Source organism: Neodiprion lecontei, chromosome 4, assembly GCF_021901455.1.
Source record: "Neodiprion lecontei isolate iyNeoLeco1 chromosome 4, iyNeoLeco1.1, whole genome shotgun sequence".
Classification (NCBI taxonomy): domain Eukaryota; kingdom Metazoa; phylum Arthropoda; class Insecta; order Hymenoptera; family Diprionidae; genus Neodiprion; species Neodiprion lecontei.
Window position 1 is genome coordinate 12,300,640 of NC_060263.1, and position 25,755 is coordinate 12,326,394.

The 25,755-nt window shown below is 40.0% G+C and overlaps 1 protein-coding gene across 1 annotated transcript in view; it reads right to left on the bottom strand.

The window, feature by feature from the left end:
* Window positions 1–3,728: 3,728 nt before the first annotated feature.
* Window positions 3,729–25,755, bottom strand: part of LOC107219732 (two pore potassium channel protein sup-9) — a 182,619-nt gene continuing 160,592 nt past the window's right edge. The window contains exon 6 of the mRNA XM_046736694.1: window positions 3,729–3,818. Within this exon, the coding sequence (XP_046592650.1) occupies window positions 3,729–3,818 (90 nt within the window). The remainder of the gene's footprint in view (window positions 3,819–25,755) is intronic.

Here is a 25,755-nt window from a genome sequence, read left to right on the forward strand (position 1 = left end):
CCCGTCTAATATACAACAGAAATACAAACACCTAATAACTATTAAATTCTCTTATGTTACTCATATTTCGTGTAAAATGAACATGTTTATGCTGTTCAATTTGACCTACATAAAATGTCGTACAATACTGTTGAATAGGTTGAAATGAAATTGATAAATGCAGAATTCTTAGAAATTTTATATATTTTTTGTAATACATATTTTACTCAACAACAATATTTCGAGTATTGTATTTTCTTACAGGGTCTTTGGTACATAATTCTAGGTATCTAACATCATCCTCATAGCTGGATATTACACAAGGATGTGATGAGTTAGTATTATATGTTCATTTTCACCGAATGTGTGCGCTTCATAACATTTAGTATGATGTAGTTTATCAACGTTAAGTATATTCAAGTTATTGCACTGTTACAATATCTAATACCCTAAAAATTCTTCGGAGATTGGCAAAATTCTATTCTTCAAAAGTTAATTAAACTGTCGATTCGAAAGAAAAAAATAATAATTTTTTTCCAAAAGTAGGGAGAGCATTCGAACGTGATATCGTACGTATAAACTTATCTAAAACCAAGGAACTGTCTTAATGCAGTATACTTTTACCAATAAAAATGCTCGTCTCAAGTGAAATTTCTACATGTTCTGCTACAAGGGAACAATAATTGATACTTTTTAAAAGGAACTCTTTTGCGTATTGCAATTTTGGGTGTGTTTCAAATGACAACCGATGTTGACAGCAGTAATATTCATTTTGTTGGTGGCGCATTGCTAACATATGACATGTATCTTTATAATTTTTCAGTTTTTTCGAGAATTCAATGAAATAGCCGTGCTTACTTTCATATCTCATGGCCCAAAATGATCTTAATGGTCCCATTTTCCTAATTACCATGGGGTAATGTGTAATGAAATGGTGTTTTGGCGTTAAATGCGTGTCATATGCTCTCGTATAAGTAGAGTAATGTTCTTGTATTAAATCTTTAAATTTCTTCCACATTTCGTTAGTTATTTCGGGAGCAATACAAATCTTTACAATCCTTATCAACAGTAGAATAGTCATCCATTTCTCCTGGGTAACTTCGTTGAATGTTTTCACAACATCTTGCAATATTAGCGGTAAGGATATTAGGAGGTACCATGTTTGAGCAGCTCCCTGTCTAATTTTACACCCAGTTCCATCTAAACAGATCGTGCTTGGCTTGTTAGCCCTGTTGCACAATCCATAATCAAAGACATTGATTCCATGATTAAGTTCTTCAAGTGAAATTATCTTATTGTCGATTATAGTTTCAGCGAACATTTTTATTTCGCCTTGGACAATGCCTTCTAAAAAGTCGTGTACAACATCATCTGTATGATTTTTCCGAAACTATAATGCTGCAGTTCATTGAGTTTACTCTTGCTTCTTATTCCATTTACATTTGTGACGGTATTTTATTTCTTGGTTTTTTGAATATTTTCAATTTCACTTGAACGAGTGTGGAAAGGTTTACTGTCTCTAATTAAGTCCTACTTCCCAGTTCAACTTGTCCGAGCAATATTTTTGTGCATCAATCAAATCCTACAGTAATAGTCTGCATTGAAACACTAAACCATTCCAAATAATGTGGCACCACCTAAATTGTCATGACATAATGATACCAATGTACCATTTATATGAGTGTTTAGGTTTTTACAAAAAACACCCTTCTTTCTAATATTTTCAAATCTTGTACAATCACCTCCAATACAGGATAAACGCCAAATTTGGATCTTCGTTATAAGTTAAAGCAAGTAAATGAATATTTTCCATGTAAGAGTTCAGGTGCATGGGTAAATTATTGATTGTGAAGTAAAATGCCCCGATTTTACGATTATCTGCTCTACTTCCTTACGCCCTACAAATTTCAAATTCATCTAAATATATTTGACTTTGAATTATGTTAGCATTATTTACATAATTTTCTTGACCTCGATGATGAAGAATAAGTATTTGTTTCTTGGATATGAAGGTCAATGAAAACAAATTGACGTTTTTTTTTCATTGACCTTCATATCCAAGAAACAAATACTTATGTTAGCATTATCTTTAAAGCAACCATTTTCTTTGTACAACTCTCCATCAACAAAATGAGTATGTGCAGAAAAGCTAGGCGGATGAAAAAATCATGTTTCTTAAAATGTACTGTAATATTGTATAATTTTCCAGAAAGTACCTTAAGTTTTACAAAATTGAGACGTATGAAAATGTACAAGTAACAGGTATTTGCTCATATGTTTTTGACTGTATATCGTAAACTGAGTTATATCTAATTCCATGTGCTTTTCAAACAGAATGTAATTTTTGATGTGTGAGGCATTGTCTTTTTTTGTATTTTCTTAATTGATTGATAAATGCAGATTGAAACGTATTAAAAAGAGATTGGAATTGTCCTGAATCGTCAAGTTCTATAAGAGCGTCGTCCAAAAACGGAAAAATCAATTTCATTATAAACTGCAAAATTGTATCGATCGTTATATCAGGAAGACGTGATGAATAGAGAGTTGAAACGAAACTGGATACTTTTTATTAATATTGTAAGGATCTTCATCAGTCACAGATGGTTTGCAATTATTTTCATCACTTTGTTTAGTTATATTTTCATGTACGTTTTCCTCTATAATTTGCAGAACTGTGAGATAGTATTGTTTTAGCACAGCAACGTAAAAGGTGCCTTCGGAAACCGCTGAACGTTGTACAAACAGTAGGGCACTTACAAGAATTTAAACTCAACTGTCATCCCTCAAACAACAAATGTTCTGTTTGTAAATGTTGACAAAGTGTTTTAATATCTGGAAAACTTGAGTTACATTCAAAGCATCGTAGACTCATTTTTGTGCAAGTCAAGTGTAGTGTGCAATATAGTGCATATATAATATGTTTAAGGTTCGATATAAAAATAAAAAAATGACAGTATCACAATTTGAACATAAAAGTAAAATGATCATACAAAAAAATCAAACCAACAATAAAAGTGTGCGTGCATGAAAGAACTTCAAGTTACAATCTCAGTAGCTGCGTTGTGGGAGTCGTTTGCGATTATTTGTCGTATACTGCAGATTCTTGAGCGAATACTTATGATTTTTAGTGTAATAATGCAATGAATCTTGTAGAAGTTGTATTGTAGAAATAGCCAAAAACTTGATAGGTTTGTATCAAACTTTGTGTCAAAAACAAAATGTGACTTAAAAAGGAAATCCATAACTTGTACAGAATCCTGTGAAGGCAGCAAGATATATACTGCATCGACCGCTACAAAGTACTGGTTTATGGCAGTTTTGTTTGGTCCGATGGCGATTAATTTAGGCTTCTCAGTCTTGTCTTGTTTGAGAGATTCATGCGGCGGTGTTCCACTTTGAAAACAAGAATCATTGTTTATTTGACGATAAAAATGTCATTCTGTTATTATATGTAGTCTATAACATTTTCGTAGTATACCAGAAGAGAAGTAATGAGATTGTTGATGTTGTTTTCCTTTTTAGTTTTCGCTGCAGCTCTTCTGCCTTTGGCTACTGGCAGTAGCAATTGCGTTGGTGCAAGTACTGCATTCGCAATCCTGTTCCAATCTGTAATATTCAAAATCAAACAAAGAATAACAAATAGGAGATTAATCAAATACATTGGAAAACATTAACATTATGCCTAAGAATACTGTGAACACATATTTACCGAGTCATTTTTGCATTTCTTTTTTCCACAGTGTACAGTTTTAGTATGGGATTTGCACAGCCTGTAAACGTTTTTTTTTGAAGACATCTAGATTAGTTTTCGGGTGCAGTAGTTTGAATTCAATTTCGATCTGAAATTATATAATAAGAATACAATGAATTTATATATACCGGGAAATTTTGCAGAAACTGGCTATCGACATCTATATGTATAGAGCTTTAGTGTCATTTTTCATGATGAGTGATTAAACTGAACTTCGAGACCAACATGAATTTTCCCCACAACTCATCATATTGAAGTTAGTAACGTTAACGTAACGATTCATGCTGAAGGAAAAACCGATATTCCACGATTTTGGAATGGTTTTAAATTCAGTAAACCATAACAAAACATATCCCATTTATGTTTCGAAATCTTATTTCCTTAAAAATAATTGGAAAATCAAGAAAATAGTGATTTTTCCCCAATGTCTCTTTACGATAACGTTACTATCTTCAACCTCGCCACAACTCTTATTACAAACAGCCACGATTCTTGGCACTTTCATCAGTCGTTTCAGAGTCCCTCACTTTGTATACTTGAGCTTTCTATGGGTATATATCACCAGTTATGATGCTGGACCGCAGAAAAAAAATTCTTCATTTGTCTCACTCTGAACCATACAACTTTTGTAGGACATATTTTCCAATTGAACCATTAAGTCGGCTGAAAACGTAATGCGTCTTTTGAATTGGGACACCGTGTATATCCAGTAGAAGTTTTCGGGTCATAATAGTGTTCCTGCAATGAATAATAAAACTTATAGGTCTACTAAAAAATACCCAATGACATTGCTGAAAAGTTAAGGTACAATTACAGTGTGAATGAAACATTAAACATGGATATAATTACTCTGCAATGTAAACATTCTGCTGAGGTCAAAAATTATTATTGAAACCAAACTAAAGATATCTTCAAGTACATACTGCAATTTTTATCGAGGAGCTTTCAGAAAGATTTATTGAACTCACGTAACCTAGAGGTCCAACTGGATTCCTCAATTTTGAAAATATGTGTATTACAGCTTTAGCGTTACTACATTTATCTACTCTATTGAATCGATGTTTAAGCGTAGTTTTAATGTTTATCAATTCTTTAGCTATAATTTTGACTCAAAGCTTTCTCAAGGGGTCAGTGAACGTACTTTCTGAACCCATTAACGCCCGAAATGAAACTTTTCATATATATAGTAATGTTTGACCGATTGCCAACAACGCTAGGACGATGGGATTTTAATAAAAATTGGTACCTGACTATTTTCAAGGGTGCTTTTTCAGAATATCGAGGTTAGAAGCCATAAAAATTGGATTTTGTATGGAAAATTCGCAATTAAAAAAAAAAAAAAAATACAGCGAAATTTCGGTGTAGTTTTTTTGAAAAACTATATCGAACCTTAATAATACTCAAATCAGACGCTTTCCTGCAAAAATCGTGGAATTTTTATCTGTACTTTAAAAACCTATTGGTAAGCAATTTTTTTTTATCAATTGTTTGCAAAATGGAGGCTCGAAAAGGGTGAAATGTTACGTCAAAATCAAATAATGGTTTCTTGCTTGATTTCTCGAGTTGGTTATTATATCTTGGATTCAACTTTGGATATAACCTTGATTCAGTGTTTAAATTTAGAAAATTATGGAAAATCAAAAATGGTGGACTTAAGATGGCGGATGAAATCATTGAAAAAACGTTATTTGGCGCAAAAACTTTGTTCCTAGGGTTTTCGGGGTCGCTGTTTACGAATCTGAGATCAGTTTAGAAAAAAATACAAAATGGCGGATTCAATATGGCGGACAAAAATCAAAATTACACGATCCTGCGCAAAAATTTTCTCTTGAGGGTGCACTTATAATACCTAGCTGAACAATATTTGCCAGTGAATTTTCTACGATATCAATAACAATAATAATATATCCACAATTTGAAATTTCTGAAAACTGACTTCAGATTCGTAATAGGTTTGTTTTACTAGCCAATCTTCATGAACCTCATGAATAGTTCTGAGTAGCTCTAAAGAAATCCTCGATTCCTTCTCACGAGAACGAGAACTAACTCGAGCAAAAGAAGTTTCTGGGGAAACTCGCAAATAAACAATCAAATCCACTCTGAGCTCAGACGAGCGAATGAGAAGATCGTAATTTTTCATCAACGAATGAGATTCGAAATCGCGAAAATTACCTAACCTTCGACGAGCTTCTACGAAACAATTGCAACTGAACATCGATCTTTCCATCACCTTTACAGGCAATGAAGTCGTCTGAAGATGTCTATCTAACATAACCATTTGAGCGAAATGCTGAAAATAATAGCAATAACGATCTGGGTCCTGATACATCAAATCTAAGAGATTAATTCCAGCTACGTCTCGACATTCCTCAAGAGGTTCTAAAAGTGTACAGACCTGGCGATCTGCTAAAAACCTCTTGGTGAAAGTTGTTTTTCCGCATCCGATATTTCCTTCAATAATAATCGTAAGCGGTCGAGTTTTACTCAAATGAATTCCAAAAGGAAAATTGTTCTCCCAATCGATGACCGACTGTAAAGAAGGTCAAGTCGATCACAGTCGTCAAGGGTGTTCGTTTGAAGATCTAACCTCGAAGGATGTTCCTGGTCTTGGAGAGACTGTTCCAGGTTGATCTTCTTCAAATGGAGCAAGACGATCCAAGTGAACCACTTTCTGACGCGAATGAGGAGATCTTCGGATTCTATAAACAACATCATTTATCCGGTTAACCACTAAGTAAGGGCCTTCCCAATTTCTTTGTAGTTTTGGACATCGTCCTTTCTGTCTTCGGGGTTGAAAGAGCCAGACAGAATCTCCAGGATTAAATTTTAAATCTCTGGCTCGAATATCATAACGAGTTTTTGATTTGTCTGAAGCCATAGAAATTCTACTCCTAGCAAAGTGATGAATTTCTTCTAAACGTTGTTGTAATAAAAAGGGATAATCTGTTTGATGCTGTCTTTGCGCAGGAACAGGGTCTTTCTCTAACTCTGACGGAAGTCGAAGATTTCTTCCAGTAAGCATGAGGACTGGCGTCTGCTTCGTCGTCTCATGAATCGCAGATCTGTAAGATAAGAGGGAGAACGGGATCCAGGAGTCCCGGTCTCTCTGATTCTGCTCTACGAAGGACGACAAATACTGTAGCAAGGTTCGATTCAGACGCTCTATCATGCCGTCAGATTGCGGATGCAAAGGAATCGTACGAGTTTTTCTAACCCCTAAAATCTGAGTAACCTCTTTCATTGAGGTTGACTCAAAATTTCGGCCTTGATCAGTATGAAGTTCTAGAGGAACTACGTGTCTACAAATAAACTCTTTAACGAATGCTTGTGCTACAGTGGAGGCTTCTTGATCAACGAGAGGAACCACTTCAGGCCACTTAGGAAAATAATCAGCAATAACCAGAGCATATTTATTTCCAGAATGGGTTATCGGGAGAGGTCCGAGAATGTCCATGGCTATCCTTTCAAATGGAGCTCCCACGTTGTAAATTTAAACAAAGCTTTGTCCTTTTGCTCGAGGTCCTTTCTTTGCTGTGCAGATTCGACATCTTCGACACTATTCTTCAACGTCCATCCGGCAACGGGGCCAAAAGTAGAAGTTGCGAATTCTGCCCAGAGTTTTATTTGAAGCGAAGTGTCCGCCTGCAGGAGAATCATGATAAAGAGCAAGAATCTCCGGAACTCGTGTCCTGGGAACCAAAAGTTGCCACCTGATTTCTTTCAAGTCTGCAGATTCCCATTTTCGGTATAAAATTCCATCAATTAAAAGGATAGAGTCCCATTGAGCCCGATAAATTTTCAAATCTGGCTCAGCTAAAGATACATCCTGCCAGTCCGGGCGAGTTTCCACTTCTTTCCAAGACTTCACTGAAGTCAAAGTGTCGTCCTCTTGTTGCGATTTTCTCCATTCCTCCTGGTTATTTTCGAGAGAAATCTTCCGTATTATAAAAGAGGGGTCACGGTTTTTCTCTAATCGTGCACACTGTTTACACTCTGGCATTTCCTCGCAGGGTCTTCGAGAGAGAGCATCGGCGTTTCCATGATGAATTCCTGCTCGATGACGAATATCAAAATCGTACTGACCGAGCCTTTCTAACCATCTAGCTACCTGACCTTCGGGAGATTTAAACGAAAGTAGCCACCTGAGAGAAGCATGATCTGTACGTATCAAAAATTTCCTGCCGTACAAATAATGGTGAAAATGTACTACGGTCTTAACGACAGCTAAAAGTTCTCTACGAGTGACACAATAATTCCTCTCAGTTTTACTCAAAACTCTACTGCAATAGCTTATCACTCTCTCCTGACCTCCCTGAATTTGTGACAGAACCCCGCCTATTCCTGAAAGAGAGGCATCCGTATCTAAAATAAAAGGAAGTTCGACCTCTCGATAAGATAAAATCGGCGGAAAAATAAGATTTTCTTTCAATTTCTTGAAAGCCTGTTCGCATTCCGGGGTCCAGTCAAAAGGAATCTTGATTCCGGTCAAGTGATGGAGAGGTTTAGCTATACTAGCGAAACCTTTTACAAATCTTCTGTAATACGTACAAAGGCCTAAAAAGCTTTGAATTTGTTCTTTATTCTTAGGTGTCGGCCAAGAAGAAACCTTCTCTATTTTGGATGGGTCGGTCTTCACACCTTGTGCTGAGACGATATGTCCGAGGAAGCCTACTTCTTTCTGAAACAGATGGCATTTTTTCGGGCTCATTTTTAGGCCTGCTTGCTTCAGCCTAGCGAAGACTTGTCTGAGATTTTGAACTTCTTCAAAGTTCTTGCCAAAAACGATCATATCGTCTAAATAGACGAGGCATATTTTGCCAGTGAGCCCATGGAGAACAGCCTCCATCATTCATTCAAAGGTAGCCGGGGCATTACTTAAACCAAACGGCATAAGCTTGAACTGCCATAATCCTCCTAAACCCGTAACAAAAGCTGTTTTTCTTTATCCAGACTATCCAGAGGATCCATTTTGACCTGCCAGTATCCGCTCTGAAGATCTATGGTGCTGAACCAAGTTGCACCAGCTATCAGGTCGAGTGTCTCGTCGATTCTGGGTAGAGGGTAATAATCTTTCTTCGTTACATCGTTCAGCTTCCTGTAATCGATACAAAATCGTTTGGATCCGTCCTTTTTGTTAACAAGGACGACTGGTGAAGCCCGGGGACTAGACGATGGTTCAATCACAGCGTTCATTAACATGTCTTCTACAAGCTTCTTCACCTCTTCTCGGGCGTTGAGAGCGAGTCTTCAAGGAGCTTGTTTTATTGGTGAACTCTCTCCGACGTCGATCTTGTGCTTGACAGAAGTACATCGGCCCTCATCATCATTATCTATGGCGAAAGAATCTATAAATTCTAGCAAAAGAGATTTAAACGATTCTACCTGAGCTGGATTCAAGGAAATCGAAGATTTCTCAACAAGGCTCTGTAAATGTGAAGGAAAATGTTGTTGAAAATCATCCTCTGAAAGTTCTACTCCCCGAATTCTAGGAGGAGTCCAATAAATTCCATTTCTATTTGTACACAGAGTTATTTCGCGATTGTTTGAAGCTAGTGAATTTCTCTTGGTCGAGATAACACAGTTATGAGCTGTAAGAAAGTCTATTCCCAAAATACCTCCATCCTCTATATCTGCTATAAAAACCTTATGTGGAGAGTCGATACACCCAAAAAGGTTAATTTGGACAGTAACCTGTCTCAAAACCGGGGTCGTCTCTCAAGTGGCTGTTCGCAGGGATAAAGAAGGAACAATCTGGTCATCGGATTTAAAGAGATGCGATCGAACTACGGTTACTTCCGCGCCGGTGTCTATTACCCATAGACAATCGACGCTATTCACAGTACCGCGCGCGTAAAGACCAGACTGTCGTAGACTTTTGATTAAAAACTGTTTTCTAAGAGGGCTTTCACTCCTAACAATCTGCGATGACTTTCGCCCCGACAAATCATCTGGAATTAGTTTTTTGGACGAGTTCCTGTTGAAGAACTCGACTGAGGATTTGCTTCCCCTGTTTCTATATCTTTTTCACGCCAGTTATAAGAGTTTGGATTTGAACTCTGCATCGGTTCTCCACTAATTTGTTTAATTAGAAAACAATGGTTGGCGTCATGTCCTATTTTTTTACAAAATAAACAAGTCAAACCGGTCTGATTTGTCATGACCGCATTCTTAATTCCACGCTTGTTTTTTTGGTCTTGAAAAGAACCACGATTTTTTGGTTTAAAATTATTATTGTTATTTTTATTTCTATAATTTTGAGGCTTTGGCTTCTTCGAGTGTTCAAAACTTCGTCTTTCTGAGGTGTTTTTGGACACCTCAATCCGACGAAGCTTGCTCAACCCAAAATATTGTTTTCGCATTGCCTCCACCTCAAGGGCTTTGGCCGTTGCCTCTCGTAGAGAAGTGAGACCCGATGTCCAAACGGCCATTTTAATTTTTGGATCATCGACTGCATTTAAGAAAGCTTGTGTCGCTAATAAATTACGAGACGGCTCGTGGTCTGGCAAAGCTACACGAGAAAGCCGTTCAATATCTTGGCTAAGTGAAGCGAGGTCTTCGTCTCGTCCTTGTCTTCTAGTCTGTAATTGAGCTGTGTACAATTTCGTCAGATGGTCATTTCCGTATCTCAATTTAAGCGCGGAGCTAAGTTTTTCATAATCGGAAATTTCTTCTTCAGACAATGCCGTTGAAACATTCAAAGCCGGCGTTCGAAGACAAGAGGCAAGGCTGTGGGCCCTCATGGCGGAGTCCCACTGATTATGCTTTGCAATTGTGTTAAATTGACGTTTATACTCTGCCCATGGAATCTTTCCATCAAAAATTGGCGGTTTTAAAGGATAAAAGGGTTTCTCGTTCATTTGAGAAGCAACCCCAGGAAATCTTGAATTATTTAATTGACTTAAATGAGAATAACGAGGTTGAACCTGAGGCAGAGGCTCGGAAAAGCCAACCTCATTATTTACTGTTGTTCTACAAATTGGGGATTCATCTATTCCCCTAATAAAAGGCACAGACCTTAAGTCTCGAGCATCCTGGAACCGTCCTGGATGTTGGACCTGCCGAACAGCGGGAACGGGAACAGGAGAGGGAACAGAAGAGGGAAGCGGAGTAACGACTCTGGAACCTCGAGGGGTGACAGCCGGTTCTCCTGAGCCGCTCACCTGATGGACAGCCTGAAGAGCTGCCACAGTCGTCCGGAACAGTCCATGAAGACTGGTCTCCGATCGTTCTTGAGCTTCTCTATCAAGCCTCCGCTGCTCCAACTGAGAGGCAATTTCCCTTTCTCGTTGTTTTTGTTCTCTTTTTTGCTGTTCTTGTTCTCTTTTTTGCTGTTCTTGTTGATCAAGAAGTAGCTGGAGAAGTTGCTGTTGAAGACGTTCAGCGGCTTCTTGTTGTTGGGACATGATCTTCAGCAGATCAATCTGAGAGACCGCCGAAGGAATTGGAAGAGGGTCCTCTGAAGGTGATGAGATTGTCTCAGGGACCCGCGGATTTTCCATAATGAAAGGTTCTTCTCCGTCACTTTCCCTTTGACGAGAGCGTGTCATTCGACTATTGCTCATAGTTAAAGTTCACGCACTGAATTGACTCGATTGAAAAGAAACTCAAGATCCCGCTTCTGACACCAATGTAACGTTCTTTGACGTTACGGAAATAAAATATGGATCTGCGAGTTTAATTATCAAGTCAAAATCAAAAGCGTGAATAAAATGTTGTGAAAAAGCTTCAATTGCGTAATATGTGTTTCTCGTTTAAAGTCTGAAACAAGACAGTTTTTACAATAATGTTGGTTGACGCAGCAACCTTATTCTTTTGAAAGACATAAGAGGTTTATAAACGTCTTTTATCTATGATGACTACTAGATCATTAAAAGGGGGCAAAACGGGTGATTTCACCCTTTGTAACAATATCATCTAATTGTCCATTACGCGAGCTTAACAATAACTGTGATGTAAATTTAAGTTGACTGTGATAAATATATAATAATTGACTTATGAATGAATTGTACCTTTACAACTCACTTTAGGTTAAGCCTACCCGCCAGATCCTGGTATTCTCATTCTATCAATATTTTTACAGCATTAAAAAAATGTTATTAACGATTTTATATAATATGTCCGTTGAGTTTAAAAAGTTACAGTCAATTTCAAAATATAACAGAAAAGAAGCCTCTGACAGTAACGTGTTCTGTTAAAATTACACTCCGACCTTGCTATTTTTAACAACAAAAGGAGTGACAGAATTTTTTTTCCAACAGTTACAGCAATTATTCTCAACTGTCTATAAGTATTATATAGATATTGGGGTGGAACAAAAAAAACGAGTATTTTTTTTTTCACTTCATACTCCGAAAACTTGGTTGGTAGAGACTTCAAAAACATTCTCTCCGAGTATGAGCTCTTAATTTTGATAGAAAGGTCCTCCGCCTCGCAGTTTTCTATTTTTTTCTTATGGTGAGAAAGAAAAATACATGTCTCGGTATCTGCTATTTATAAAAAAAAAAAATTCATCTCATATTTTCGTAGGAAATTGAATGTAATGAAATTTATACAAATTTTCCCGAAACTCATGAATTAAATTGGAATTGTTTGAATTATTAACAACAAACTGTTAAAAATAGTGTGCATTGAAGTTTGACGGTGAATATCTTCTCAACGGTTGATTTAATGGACTAATCATAAGAGACCATTAGGACTTCCGTTTCCATTTTGAATGTGAGTGGCAGGTGTGCGAAAGAGTGTGAGTGAAAAGGCGAGAATTTAGCAGGATAGCAAAGGTGAGGAGAAAAGGAAATAAGACAGAGAAGGAGCGGGAAAGACATAGACGGGAGGTCGGGTGAAGGGAATAGGGAGGCAGGAATAGGAGGGAAGGGCAGTTGAAAAAGAAAGAAGGGGGAGAGTTTTGAGGTTAGGCAGAAAGAGCCGGCGGACGGCAACGATTCGGATGAGATAAGAAGAGGCGGTGACATTTAGGGAGTGAGAAGGGGGATAGACTAGAGACAGGTAGGCTGCGGATAGATAAGGTAGGGAGCGGTGACGGAGAGAAAGAATATGAGTAACGCGGGTGGCCAAAAAGAAGGGGCGAACAGGGAAGAGGAGGAGAAAAAGAAAGGTAGGCCGGGGGCAGTAGCAGCGTTAGGGAGGGATAGGAGGCATAGCCTGGGATCGACGGCGACGGTGCTAGACTTATGGAAGAGAAAGCGGGAGGAGGAAGGGGAAAAAGGGGAGGAGGATGTAGACGAGATGCAGGAAAGAGAAAGAGTATTTGGGAAAAGCAGGAAAGTGCACCGGTAGCCGGAGGGTAAGACAGGGGAGAAAGGGAAGGCAGAGGGAGGGGGTATACAGGATATGCTAAGGTTGATTAGGGAAGAGCTAAAGATAGGTCTAGAGGAGGTCAAAGGGCAGGGAAGGGGGATCAGGGAAGAAATGGAAAAGATTAAAGGCGAAATGACTAGAAGGGAAGAGCAGTGGGAAGTAGAGAGGGGGGAGATGAAGGAAATGATAAGGGATCTAGGTAAAAGACTAGAAGAGGTAGAAGAGAGGAGAGGGGGGGGAGATGGAAAGGGTAAAGGAGAGGCTGATAGAATTAGAAAAGAAGAGTGCAGAAGGAGGGGGGGAAAGGCAGGTACAGGGGAATGCGGAAGTGGCGCAGGTAACAGTAGATAGGTTAAAAGAGATGGAGTGGGTCATAGAGAGGAAAGAAAGGGAAGAAAGAGGGGGAAATATGGTGGTGAGAGGAGCGAGACTAGAGAAGGGAAGAGAAAAGGAAGGGTTGAAAAAGATTTTGCAGCTGATAGGGGTAGAGGTCGAGGTAAAGGATATGTGGGAGGTAGGCGCGAAAAAGGGGGGAGAAAAGGGGATATGGATAGCAAGACTAGGAAATAGGGAGCAAAAGAGGCAGGTAATGAGAAGAAAAAGCCTACTCAAAGGGAGGGAGGAGAGAATAGACGAGGACCTCACCTGGGCAGAGAGGAGAATGAAATGGAAGTTGAGGGAGATAGCAGCTATTGAGGAGAGAAGGGGAAACAGAGTAAGAATAGGGTATGCAAAGATCTGGATAGAAGGGAAAATGTGGAAGTGGGATGAGATAGGAGCGGTGCTTAGGGACGGTACAGGGAGAGCGAGGGAAGAGGGGCAAAGGGAGGGGAGGGGAAAAGTGGGGGAAAGCGATAGGGAAAGGTCAGCAAGCGAGGAAAGACAAGAGGGAAGTATAGAAGCACAGGGAAGGGTACGTAGGGAAAGGCAGTCGGGGGAATGGGTAGTGGGGGGGACAGAGGCAGGTGGGGAGGGAGATAAGGAGGAGAGAGAGGGAAGTAGGCGAGACAGAAAGGGAGGGGTGGAAAGTAGCTTTTTGGAATGTGGCGGGGCTCGCGAGAAAGGATGAAGATTTCTGGAGGGGGCTAGGGGAGTGGGATGTAATATTTCTAATGGAGACATGGATAGAAAAGAAGGGGTGGGAAAGGATTAGAAATAAGTTGCCAGTAGGGTATAAATGGGAAGTGCAGTATGCGGTTCGAAAAAATAGGAAGGGAAGAGCAATAGGCGGAATGCTGTCAGGGGTAAGAAGGGAGATAGTAAGTGGGGAGGGAGGGAGGGAAGAGGTGAAAGAGGGCATGATAACAAGGAAAATAAGTGTAGGGGGGGAAAAATGGGTAGTAGTAGGAATATACATAAATGGGGATCTAAAAGAGAAGATAGGGGAATTGAAGGAGCGGGCAGAAGAGATAGAGGGAGGGGTAAAAGTGCTAGTGGGGGGTGATTTTAATGCCAGGACAGAGCAGGAGGGGGGAGGATGCTGGTGAGAAGGAGAGGAGGAGAGTAGGAGTAGGAAATCGAAGGACAGGAAAATAAACTTGGAAGGTAGGCAGCTGGTGCAATTTTTAGATAAGACAGGATGGGCAATAATGAACGGAAACATAGAGGGGAATGAGGAGGGGGAATTTACGTATGTAGGAGGGGCAGGGGTGACGGTGATAGACTACGCTATAGGAGACATCGAGGTAAGGGATAGGGTCAAAAGGATAGAGATTGGGGATAGGGTTGACTCGGATCATCACCCGGTAATAGTGTGGTTGAGGGGGGCAGTGGCTAGGACAAGGAAGGGAAAAAGAGTAGGGGGAACTAGTAGAGGAGACTGGACGGAGGAGGGTAGGATGAGGTTTAGAACAGAAGTCAAACGGGAGGGGATAGGAGAAGTGGATGTAGGTAAAGAGATAGAGAGAAGAATAAGGGAGTTTAGACGAGCCTTAGATGTAGAAGGGAGGGGGAGGGAAGCGAAAAAGGGATGGTGGGATGAGGAATGTAGGCGAAAAAAAGCGGAAGTTAGGCAGAGTCCAAGGAAATGGAGAAAGGGGGAGGGGGAAGGGGAAGCGTATAGAAAGGAAAGAAGGGAGTATAATAGACTATGCGAGGAGAGGAAAAAGAAAGAAAATGAGGGATTCATAAAAGAAGCAGCGGAAGCAAGGACAGAAAGCAAGGTATGGGAGATAGTTAATAGGGAAAGAAAGAAGTAAAAGAGGGTGAATGAAGAAATAGGAGATCAGGAGTGGAGGGAGTATTTCATGGGATTATTAGGCGGGGTAGAAAGCAAGGTAACAGAAGGCGGGGAGACGGTAAATAGGAAGGGGGACGGGGAAGGGGAGCTGCAGAGGGAAGAGATTAAAAAGGTGATAGGAAAGCTGAGGGATGGAAAGGCACCAGGGGGGATGGAATAGTTAGCGAGGTATGGAGGTATGGGGGGGAATAAATGGAGCAGTGGATATGGAAAACATGTAACAGAGTTGGGGGGGGGGAGGGCTGGCCAGAGGATTGGAGGGAGGGATTGATAGCACCGATAGTTAAGATGGGGGAGGGGAAAAGGGTAGAAGAGTATAGGGGGGTGACTTTGATGCCAACTCTATATAAGGTGTATGCGATGGCATTAGCGGATAGGTTAGAAAGAGAGGTAGAGGAAAAGGGCTTGATACCGCAAAACCAAAAGGGTTTCAGAAAAGGCATGGGTACAATTGACAATATATATGTACTAAATTATTTAATCAATAGGCAGGTGGGAAAGGATAAGGGAAAGATGGTGGCGTTCTTTGTGGACCTGAAAGCGGCTTTCGATTCAGTGAACAGGAAGGTGCTGTGGGAGACTATGGAAAGGAGAGGGGTTTGGGAAGGGCTAAGGGTAAGGATAGAGGAAATTTACAAGGAAACAAAGAGTCGAGTGAGGAGCGGGGGAAAGGTAGGAGAGGCGTTCTGGACAGCGAGGGGGGTAAGGCAGGGATGTCCGCTCAGTCCGCATGTGTTCAACCTGCTGCTGGCGGACTTGGAAGAGGAAATGGAGAGAGAGAGAAGGGTTGGGGGGGTGGAGTTAGCCGGCGGCAGGGTATGCACATTAGCTTATGCGGATGATATAGTATTACTAGCGGAAAGTGAAGAGGAAATGGAGGTAATGATTAGGAAGTTAGAAAGGTATATGGATAGGAAAAGGCTGACGGTAAATGTAGGGAAATCAAAGATTATGAGATTTAGGAAAAGAGGCGGTAGAAGGAAAAACATAGATTGGAGGTGGAAAGGGAAAAGGATAGAGGAGGGGAAAGAGTTCAGCTATCTAGGGTATAGAGTAAAGTGCAATGGGGGCAGGAATCACAGGTGAAAGAGAGAGTACGGAAGGCAGGGGTAGTAATGAGGCAGGTATAGGGAATAGGAAAAAGAAGGTTTGGGAGGGATTGGGAAAAAAGAATTTGGCTATTTGACAGGCTAGTATGGACGGTAATAGAGTATGCATCGGAGATATGGGGGTGGAGGGAGTGGCGGGCGGTTGAGGCGGTACAGGATAGATTTTTGAGATGGACATTAGGAGTGGATGGGAGAACACCGGGATATCTAGTAAGGGAGGAACTACAGAGGGAGAAGCTAAGGATTAGGGCAGGGAGAAGGGCATGGAATTTTGAAAGGAAGCTGGAGAGAGGGGAGGGTAGCGAGCTAGCCAGGAGATGCTGGGAAGAGATAAGGGACAAGGCAGAAGCTGGGAGGCAGGGATCGAGGTGGGAAAGAGAAAGGGAAAGTTTCTTTGCGGAAAGGGGAGCAGAGAGTAGAGAGGTAGTCGCGAGAAGGGAGAGGGGCGAGATGGAGTTTAGGGAAATAGAGGAGAGAGAGAGGGAAGAACAGAGAAAAGAGAGGTGGGAGAAAATAAGGGAATCGAGGTACAACAGATGGTACAGGCTAGTGAAAGGAGAAGGGATACCAGGATATCCGGGAAAGGGATGGGGAGAAAGCAGGTGGATAAGGGTGGCAAGATTTAGATTAGGAAGCGAGATGAAGGAGGCAAGGTACTGGGAACAAGAGGAAAAGAGAAGGTGTAGGGTGTGCGGGGGGAGGAGGAAACATGGGAGCACGTATGGGAAAGGTGCGTACGCTGGGATAGAAGGGAGGAAAGCTGGCAGGAGGTGGTGAGGGAGATGTTTGGTGAGGAGGGGGTGGGAGAAGTCTGGATGAGAGAATTAGAAAGGATCAGGGATGTACAAGAGAATGAAAGATTGAGAGATGAATGGGAAATGGAAGTCGATTAGGATAAGGACGATTTAGGGAATAGAATAAGGTAAAATAGGATAAGGTTAAGTAAGGATAAGGATAAAAAATAAGAAAAGGATAAGAGGGAAAGTAAGGAAATGGCAAGGCAATGGCACAAGGCACAGGCAATGGCACAAGGCACAGGCAATTAGAAATTGAGTAAGGATAAGGTAGGAAGTAAGAATAGGGTAAGAATAGGTTAAGAAAACATGTAAAATATTGTAAAGGAAGAGGAAAAGGGAAATCCTTGTAACCCCAAGGGGAGCAATAAATATTACATACATACATAAGAGACCATTATTGGAGAGCAGTAAATTTCCGACACAAACATGAGTTGCACGTATTATAATGACTTTCTGTTGAAGAGTCGTAAAATTCATAAAAAAAGACATCTACCTTAAAATGATCAAATTTTAACGTTCAATTACTTCTGAACAGAGAGGTATACAAAAAAATTGCAAGAGACCTTTTTTGTAGAGAATTCAATTTCCTACGAAAAAATGATATAAATTTTTTTTTTATAAATAGTAGATACCGAGATATGTATTTTTCTTCCTCACCATAAGAAACAAATAGAAAACTGCGAGGCGGAGGACCTTCCTATTGAAATTGAGAGCTGATACTTGGAGAGAATGTTTTTGAGGTCTCTACCAACCAAGGTTCGGAGTTTTGACCCACCCTAATAGATATATATTCGAATGATTATCACGTATTGTTTCGCCGGGCCCGATCTCACAAGTATCGGTGGTGTAATCGGCTTTTCTTTGCGGGTTTCGACGGCTTCTTGACAGCTTGGTGACCAGTCCCAAAGGGTACTCTTCCTTGTTAATCTCGTGAAAGGTTTCGCTAACATTGAATAGTTGTTTATAAAATTTTGGTAATAGTCTGTTAGACCAAGGAAGGATCGAATCATTTCAACGAAACACGCTCCTTACATTGCGCTGGTATTCTTCTTCCGTTCCGCCGAATATTATTACGTCGGTGACATAGACGCAGCAAATCTTCTGATATAGTCCTCTCAGCGCATCGTTCATCATACGTTGAAACGTTGCGGAAGCGTTCTGTAATCTGAAAGGTATTTGTTGGTATTCAGAATGTCCGTCGGGGGCTGAGAAGTATACTTCTTCTAGTCAGTAGCCATTCTGATATGGTGGAATCCTGAGGTCATGTCGAGTGTAGCAAAGAATTCTTGCCATAGTTCTCCCTATGTGACTGAGTAAGTCTTCGATTATCGGTATCGGATAAGAATCCTGGACAGTAAGTTCATTGATTTTTCTGAAATCGATTACAATTACTATACTTGGGTTTCCCGTCAGGGCCTGATGTTTTGGGTACAACCCAAACTGGGGAGTTGTATGGCGATTCGGATTCCCTTCTCATCCCTTGTTTCAACATTTTCTCTACTCACTTTTTTACAACTTGTTGGTGCAGTTGTGGGGCGCGGAAACTTTTACACGTTTACGATATGTTGAGGATCTGAAAGCTCGATCCGATGTTCGGCCATTGAAGTTCCGTTGACCATATCTTCTTCCTGTACGGCAAAGATATGTCTGAAATCCTGAAAGATATCCCAAATTTCTTTCTGGTATCCTTCAGGTAGATGTTTCAAGTTGGTAGTATCATTGAGCGTCTGCTATCTTTTATCGCGTGGTTGTTGCCATATTCCTGGAGTTGATATGCTGTTTACCCGGTGGACTTGGACGTTCTCCAATCCTAACTCGATATCTTCATCTTCACCGGTGGTGACGATTCCGTAAGTAGTACCGTGATTGTTCGTCTGCACTATCTGCACCGGGGTATTTTCCATTGGCATTCCATCCTTATAAACTATGCGTAACATGAGATCGCGAGTTTTCTCTTCGGTATCAATGGCGATTTTGTTCACCAAATTTGGTTTAAATCAGATCTTTCCATCATTTTTGAGGTAATATGTTCTGTAAGTATCCGTGAAAAATTTCTTAGATCAAGTTGGAGCAACTCAGATATTCGATTTCTAATTTATATTTTGTTACAATTTCGGTATTTGTTGCTCAAAGAGTAATTTAAATACCAATGTTGTTTAAATATTTTATGGCGAAAAAGAGGGACGTGACGGGGAAGGCGCCCGAGCCGCTACGAGGTGCCGGACGAGCAGTGAGAGTCTCAAATCGTTAAGCGACGCTTCACGTGACTGAGTCAAGGATCACCTCGCAAGTGTGAAATTGAATGTGTGTGTGCTCGAGAGGATACTTTTGGGAGAATTACTGTATTCATCATCATCCAGGTAATTAAACCACATTGTCAACCATGCATCTACCGCTCCGGTTGGGTTGGGTGACGGTCAAGAAAAATGCCACTGTTTAATCTTATTATTGAACTACTTTGATAAATTGAATTATTAAAAAAACTTACATATCTCGACATACCTTAGCACTTGTGATGTTTTTTACAAGGTGTTAAAGAACGGAGTGATTATCCATATGCCTATACTGACAAGCCTATTCTCTTAATGTTAATTATAACAACTGTCTTTGAGGTCATACATCAATTTACATATTTGTCGGTATGCTGACAAATTGTTTACATAACACTAAATACTGTAACCAATATTTGGAGTTGAGGGTAAAACGATAGAAATGAGATGATTGGTCACCCTACGGCGCAGTCACTAACCTGAATAATTAGACATAGAAAGAGATACGATAAGAGAGAGATATGATTGTTGGGCGCTAGACGCACATGCGTCAAAAATAGATAATTAGAGAAAAAGATAAAGGTAAAGGTAGAGATAAAGATACTAGGCAAAGGTAAGGTCAGGTTCTACGACGGTTTTGCACAGCTTGCTCAGTATAGACAAGATAATGGTAGAGGGGAGGGGTCGAATCCAATAGACAAAATAAGAAACAGGTGAAGCAGAAATAGTATCGAATATATTGATTAAGAAGCGATAAATTTAATAACAAGCAAGTAGTTGAAGAGGTTGAGATACAATTACGATAAATGCGATAATTAACAACATGTACAGCCAGAGGAAAGTTAAGCGAGAGATTTAACAAATAGCGGAACGTTTTCCGAATAAGCGGGAAATATGTGTAAGCTCGCGATACTATGATCCAAGGTAATGATTAATACGGTTTTATAATGAATATGCAGAACAGAAAAGATATACGGTACTTAAATTAAGCATTAAGCAGGTAAACCATAAAATATGCGAAGCGATTATAAAATACATGCGAGATACAAAAATTGTAATAGTTGTCACATTACCAGAATTATCAGAAATATGCAAAGACAAGGAATTATGAATTACAAGGTAGATTCAAGGCAACAGGTCAAGTAGAAAATTATCATCAAATATAGGTACTAACAGATAATACGTAGTCTCTAGTTTGCGGTAAGTGCGAGAGAAAGAGAGATAATATTCGGTACGATAAAAGATCATTCAAGATAAGGCAAATAATATTCAAGAGAATCAATATGCAACATACGACAAACCAAAGAGACTACGGACAACTACGATCAGCGATATTAGCGACGAAAATAATGAAAAAGATGTTATGCGATATGGCGCAATACTCCAATGTCAAATGAACGACGAGCGGGACCACGCAGCGATGTAAGATCGCTCACGCGGTACACTCACTAAGATACGATAATCAACGGTAATAGGTAAAGAGACAGATATGAACTAATCAGAGAAAATATAGCGAAATCGCAATGCTCAATAACTAAGATAAAAATTAATCATTTAACAGAACGCGCTGCTATACAGCGATATTAGACATTTAGATATTCTAGAAGAGAAAGATAACAAAATAAAGCAATAGTCACTAACAATGCGTAAGTAATAGTTAACCAGTCGCGAGGCTACTTGCAATAAGAAAGAGAAAGGGACAAGATAAGAGATAGAGAGAATAAGGTACGAGCCCAGGTGGCTTAAGGGATCGTCTCAGTGTGAAATTTTCAAAAAATTGTTTTTTTTTTTTTTGCATTATCGTATAGTATACACTGTTCTAAACATTCTCTCGAATTTTTAAATCGAAATTCAAATTATTACGGTCGCTACAGCGTTTCTTGTAGAAAGGGAACGGGTTTTCTACCTGCGCGAGTACTAAGGTGCTTAGGTTCTATAACCTTGCAGAATAAACTGTCCAAGCATTTCAGTTCGTTTTTAACATCCACCACGGATAGACGTACGAGAGAAACCCCCAAGAAAAAAATCAAGACCTGGCATCGCCGATTGATCGTAAGTAAACGATTTATATAAACTTTTCCAACTTCAATCTTTAAACGCGTTTTTCTCAGAATGGTGTTTTTCAAAACGGTTTCCACTCTCAAAGGAAGAGTTTTAAAGATATCTAGTTCCAATTTCGGGAGAACATTTTAAACGTCATTCTTTATCGCGCTATGGAAGCTTTTTTTTTTTTTTTGAAAACTTCCTATTTTTTTTACGAAAAACTATCGAAAAAAAGAGCCACATTCGACACTTTTTGTTCAAACCGCCGCCATTTTGTCAAATTTGAAAAAAGAAAAAAAACCGTCCATAGCGCGATAGCGACTTTTCTACAGATCAATAATCTTTTTGAAATTTTTTTTTCAGATCAAAATTGCGGCCGTCATCGTGGAAACCGTGCAGCACCTTTTTTTTTCACGTGAAATTACAACAATTTATACAACAATGATGCACTCAATAAATAAACTTTAAAAAAATCATTTTGTATTCTTCATAAACCTATTTATTTATGAAAAAAAAACCGGACCGATTAGTTTATTTGAACATTAAAAAAAAAATTCGCGAAAATCAGTAATTTTTCGGAGGGTCACACTGAGACGATCCCTTAAGCAGACCAACTGCAAGATGAAGAGAAAGAGAGATAAAGGTAAAGGTACGATATATTGCAAGTACTCTCGTGGCTTCACAAAATAGAAAAGGAACCTCACTTACGCAAAAGAAGATCTAACAGGTGCTAGAGAATGCAATACGATAGCGGTACGACGACTTGCGTAGCGATAACAAGAACACGGTTGCAATTAACGAAAACTGAAGGTAGAGTTAACAAAAGCACATCTGCTATTAACGGAACTGAAAGTAGAGTTAACCAAAAGCACGTCTGCTATTAGCGATAACTGAACGTAGAGTTAACAAAAGAAAGCACGTCTTTAATGTTCGATAACTGATCGTAGCGTTAACAAAAGAAAGCACGTCTTTAATGTTCGATAACTGATCGTAGAGTTAACAAAAGAAAGCACGTCTTTAATGTTCGATAACTGATCGTAGAGTTAACAAAAGAAAGCACGTCTTTAATGTTCGATAACTGATCGTAGAGTTAACAAAAGAAAGCACGTCTTTAATGTTCGATAACTGATCGTAGAGTTTAACAAAAGCACGTCTTCATTATTCGAGAACTGATCGTAGAGTTTAACAAAAGCACGTCTTCATTATTCGAGAACTGATCGTTGAGTGTCGAGGCGAGCGATGATCCTGATCCTCGTCGCGCTGCTGTCACCTGATTTTCCTCAAATTTGCGGTATTCTAATTGGTCAGCAGGTCGCGTAGGTCTGGTCTACGGCTAGGCAGCGATAAACCCTCGCCGCTAGTTTTTCTTCTTTCGTTTTCCCTGAGCTGTGCGGTATCGTTGGTGAGAGGGGAGGTCGTACTGCTCATGTGTTGCGATATTGAGGTGTGCGACAATATTACGTCACCGGTCCTTTGGACTTGCGATCGACTGTAACTCACTCCTTGCTTTACTGGTACTCCCCGTTGTAGCTACTTCGTTGGCGCTGCATCCCGGCCCTCACTCATTGAAGCCCTCATGCCGGAACGATCTGGTGGTGATGGCCCTCAACCCGGATCCCCACACTAGATCCACCAGATCCACGTGGTCAGCATATCATAGCCTATTCCACGCCGCAGTCCTTCGATAGGACGGTTCGTGAAGAGAAAACCGTCCTCTATTTGATAGACAACGACTCAGTAGGTGTTAGGGTCGGTTCAGCTCCAGGCTGATAAGTATCGTCGACGGGAGGCTTTGTTGTGTTTTTGACGCACAGCCCTGTACGCTGCCTGACGATGCATCCGAGCGATAGAAGCATTCGTTCTTGGTTCGGCTCCTGGCCGATAAGTCTTAAATAGTCGGAGGTACTGTTTGTGCATCACGCACGACCCTGTTCGACAACTAGATAGGCATCCATCGGGAGTGGTTTCAGCGGTATTCGTTCGTCTGTAGTCGGTGGTGGTCGATGTTGAGCTGGTACGTGACCCCTGTCAGGCAGTGTCCTGGTATCTTGACGCGAAGGTCCCGTAGATGGTTCTCGTAGAGCGTTACAGAATTAGAAAATAGCATAAAATTAGCTTAGTAAAGAGAATTCAACTTAAAGATAATTAGTCGTTCATTTTTGGAGTATTGGCCTCAGACGTGCTTTCGTTATTTTTAGTGATATTTGTACCTAGGGGAGTGCGATAGTTAAACAAAGTGACGGGGTACGAAATACCACGTCACAATACATATCCTCTTGACAATTTATATGATGTCAGAATAGACGTGACTTAAATTCTGAATGTCAGTTCTTTTGTTGACAGCATTGTCTTTAGAAATATGTATCATTTCTTTTACGATCCTCTTATGACAGTTAGTTTCTTTGTCCATAATCTTTATATATTCAAAATCGAACCTGTACCATTTGACCAATGAGTGATGGGCCAATGCGTTTTTACATCATACTTATGATTAACAATCCGTTTTTTTAGATGCTGTGATGATTGGACAATATAACATTTATCACAAACTTTACATTTGATTTTATGAACAGTATTGGTTTATTCCAGTGTGGTAGTTTTTGTTTTTGAAGACGTGAATATATTGTTCAACGTATTAGTATTTTTGTACGAGACATTGATGTTTTCTGCAGGTATTGCCTCTTTGATGTTTTGCGATAGGCCTTCAATAAAGGGGATTGATCCAAGACATTTTTGTTTGTTAGTATGAATGTTATCCACATTGATTTCTACACAACTATTGTAATGTTTATCTATTCGTTGTTCTTGTTAATGCCTCATCAGTTTTGCTGGATAGATAGCCATTTTTCTTGAAAGTTTCGCGTACTAATTTGAAATTTCGCTTTCTAAATTAAGCATCGGAGAGTGTAATACGTCTATCAAGTAGGCCTATGCGGATAAAGAATGGGCATCTGTATTTATGAAACAAAATCGCCTCCAGATGCATGCACTGGCAATGACGAGAACTTGTCATATGAATACAAGTCAAGAGCAGTTGATTGCTGGAGGTCTGGAAAAAAAAATTTGAACATTGAAAGCATCTGCCAGCAGTTCAAAAAAGTAGAATCTGTTCGTCTAATACGTCGCTAGGCTCGTTAATCAAATAAGGGCGGAACATACAAGGAAAATATAGCTAGAATTTGTGGTTACATATGGCGGAACTTCAAATCCGCTGCTGGCTTACAAGTACATGATAATTAATGATTAAGCGAACTTACCTTGCGTTTTCCACTACCTAAATTCTTCCTCAAATTTACCTAGAAGCCTGATCGTTGCGTCAAAATTGTCCTTGCTGGCTTCTGACGCACGAGTTCGATCTTTCTCGAAGCTACGTACATAGATCATCCCGTATTTTGAAGCCGGAGAACGAGAAACTAGAGTACCAACGAAAACTGCAAATTCTCTTATTGTGCATCTTGCGATCTTACTGATTTGATTTAAGAGCTTGACGGTACGTTGAACTTTGTGCTCTGGCAATTCAATCATCATCTTTCTCGAATCAAAAACGAAACCTAGAAATTTGCAGCACTGAGTTGGCACCTTGAAACTTTTTTGTTCATTTATAAAAAATCCCAGATGTTCTAAGATTGCTTGCGTTCTTTGAGCATTCCTTGCGCATTCCTTATAAGAGCTTCTGATTATGAACGTCTCATCTAGATAGAAAACGGAACGGAATCCCCGTTTTCTCAAGTACGCCGCGACCGGTTTCAAAATTTTTCTAAAAACGTACGAAGCCACGTTTAACCCGAAGGGTAAACAAGTAAATTCGTGAATTTCACCCTTATACGAAAAACGTCAGTACTTCCTATTGCTCTTCGCTATAGGGACTAGACAGTACGCATCTTTTAGGTCCAGAGTGGCCATAAAATCATCGGGACCAATTGATCGTCTTGCTAGTTTCCAATCTTTAATCTTAAAATGCTCCGCCTCGATAAATTCGTTAAGTTTTTTGAGGTTGAGTATCAATCTAGACGTCCCATCTGGTTTAGGGACCAAAAAAGTTTTTGATAAAAATTGGTCTCCCAAGGGTGACCAAATGTCGATCGCTCCTTTAAAAAGCAGCTTATCTATTTGTCCTTTGATGAACGTCTGCTCTTGACAAGACCACACTGTCTCGTTCGAAAAACTTTTCTGCCACGGTTCTGATATAAAAGTGTGCGCTGTTTGATAGCTTGTAGTTCGACCGAGCCGCTTGGAAGGTGTGAGTCGCTTG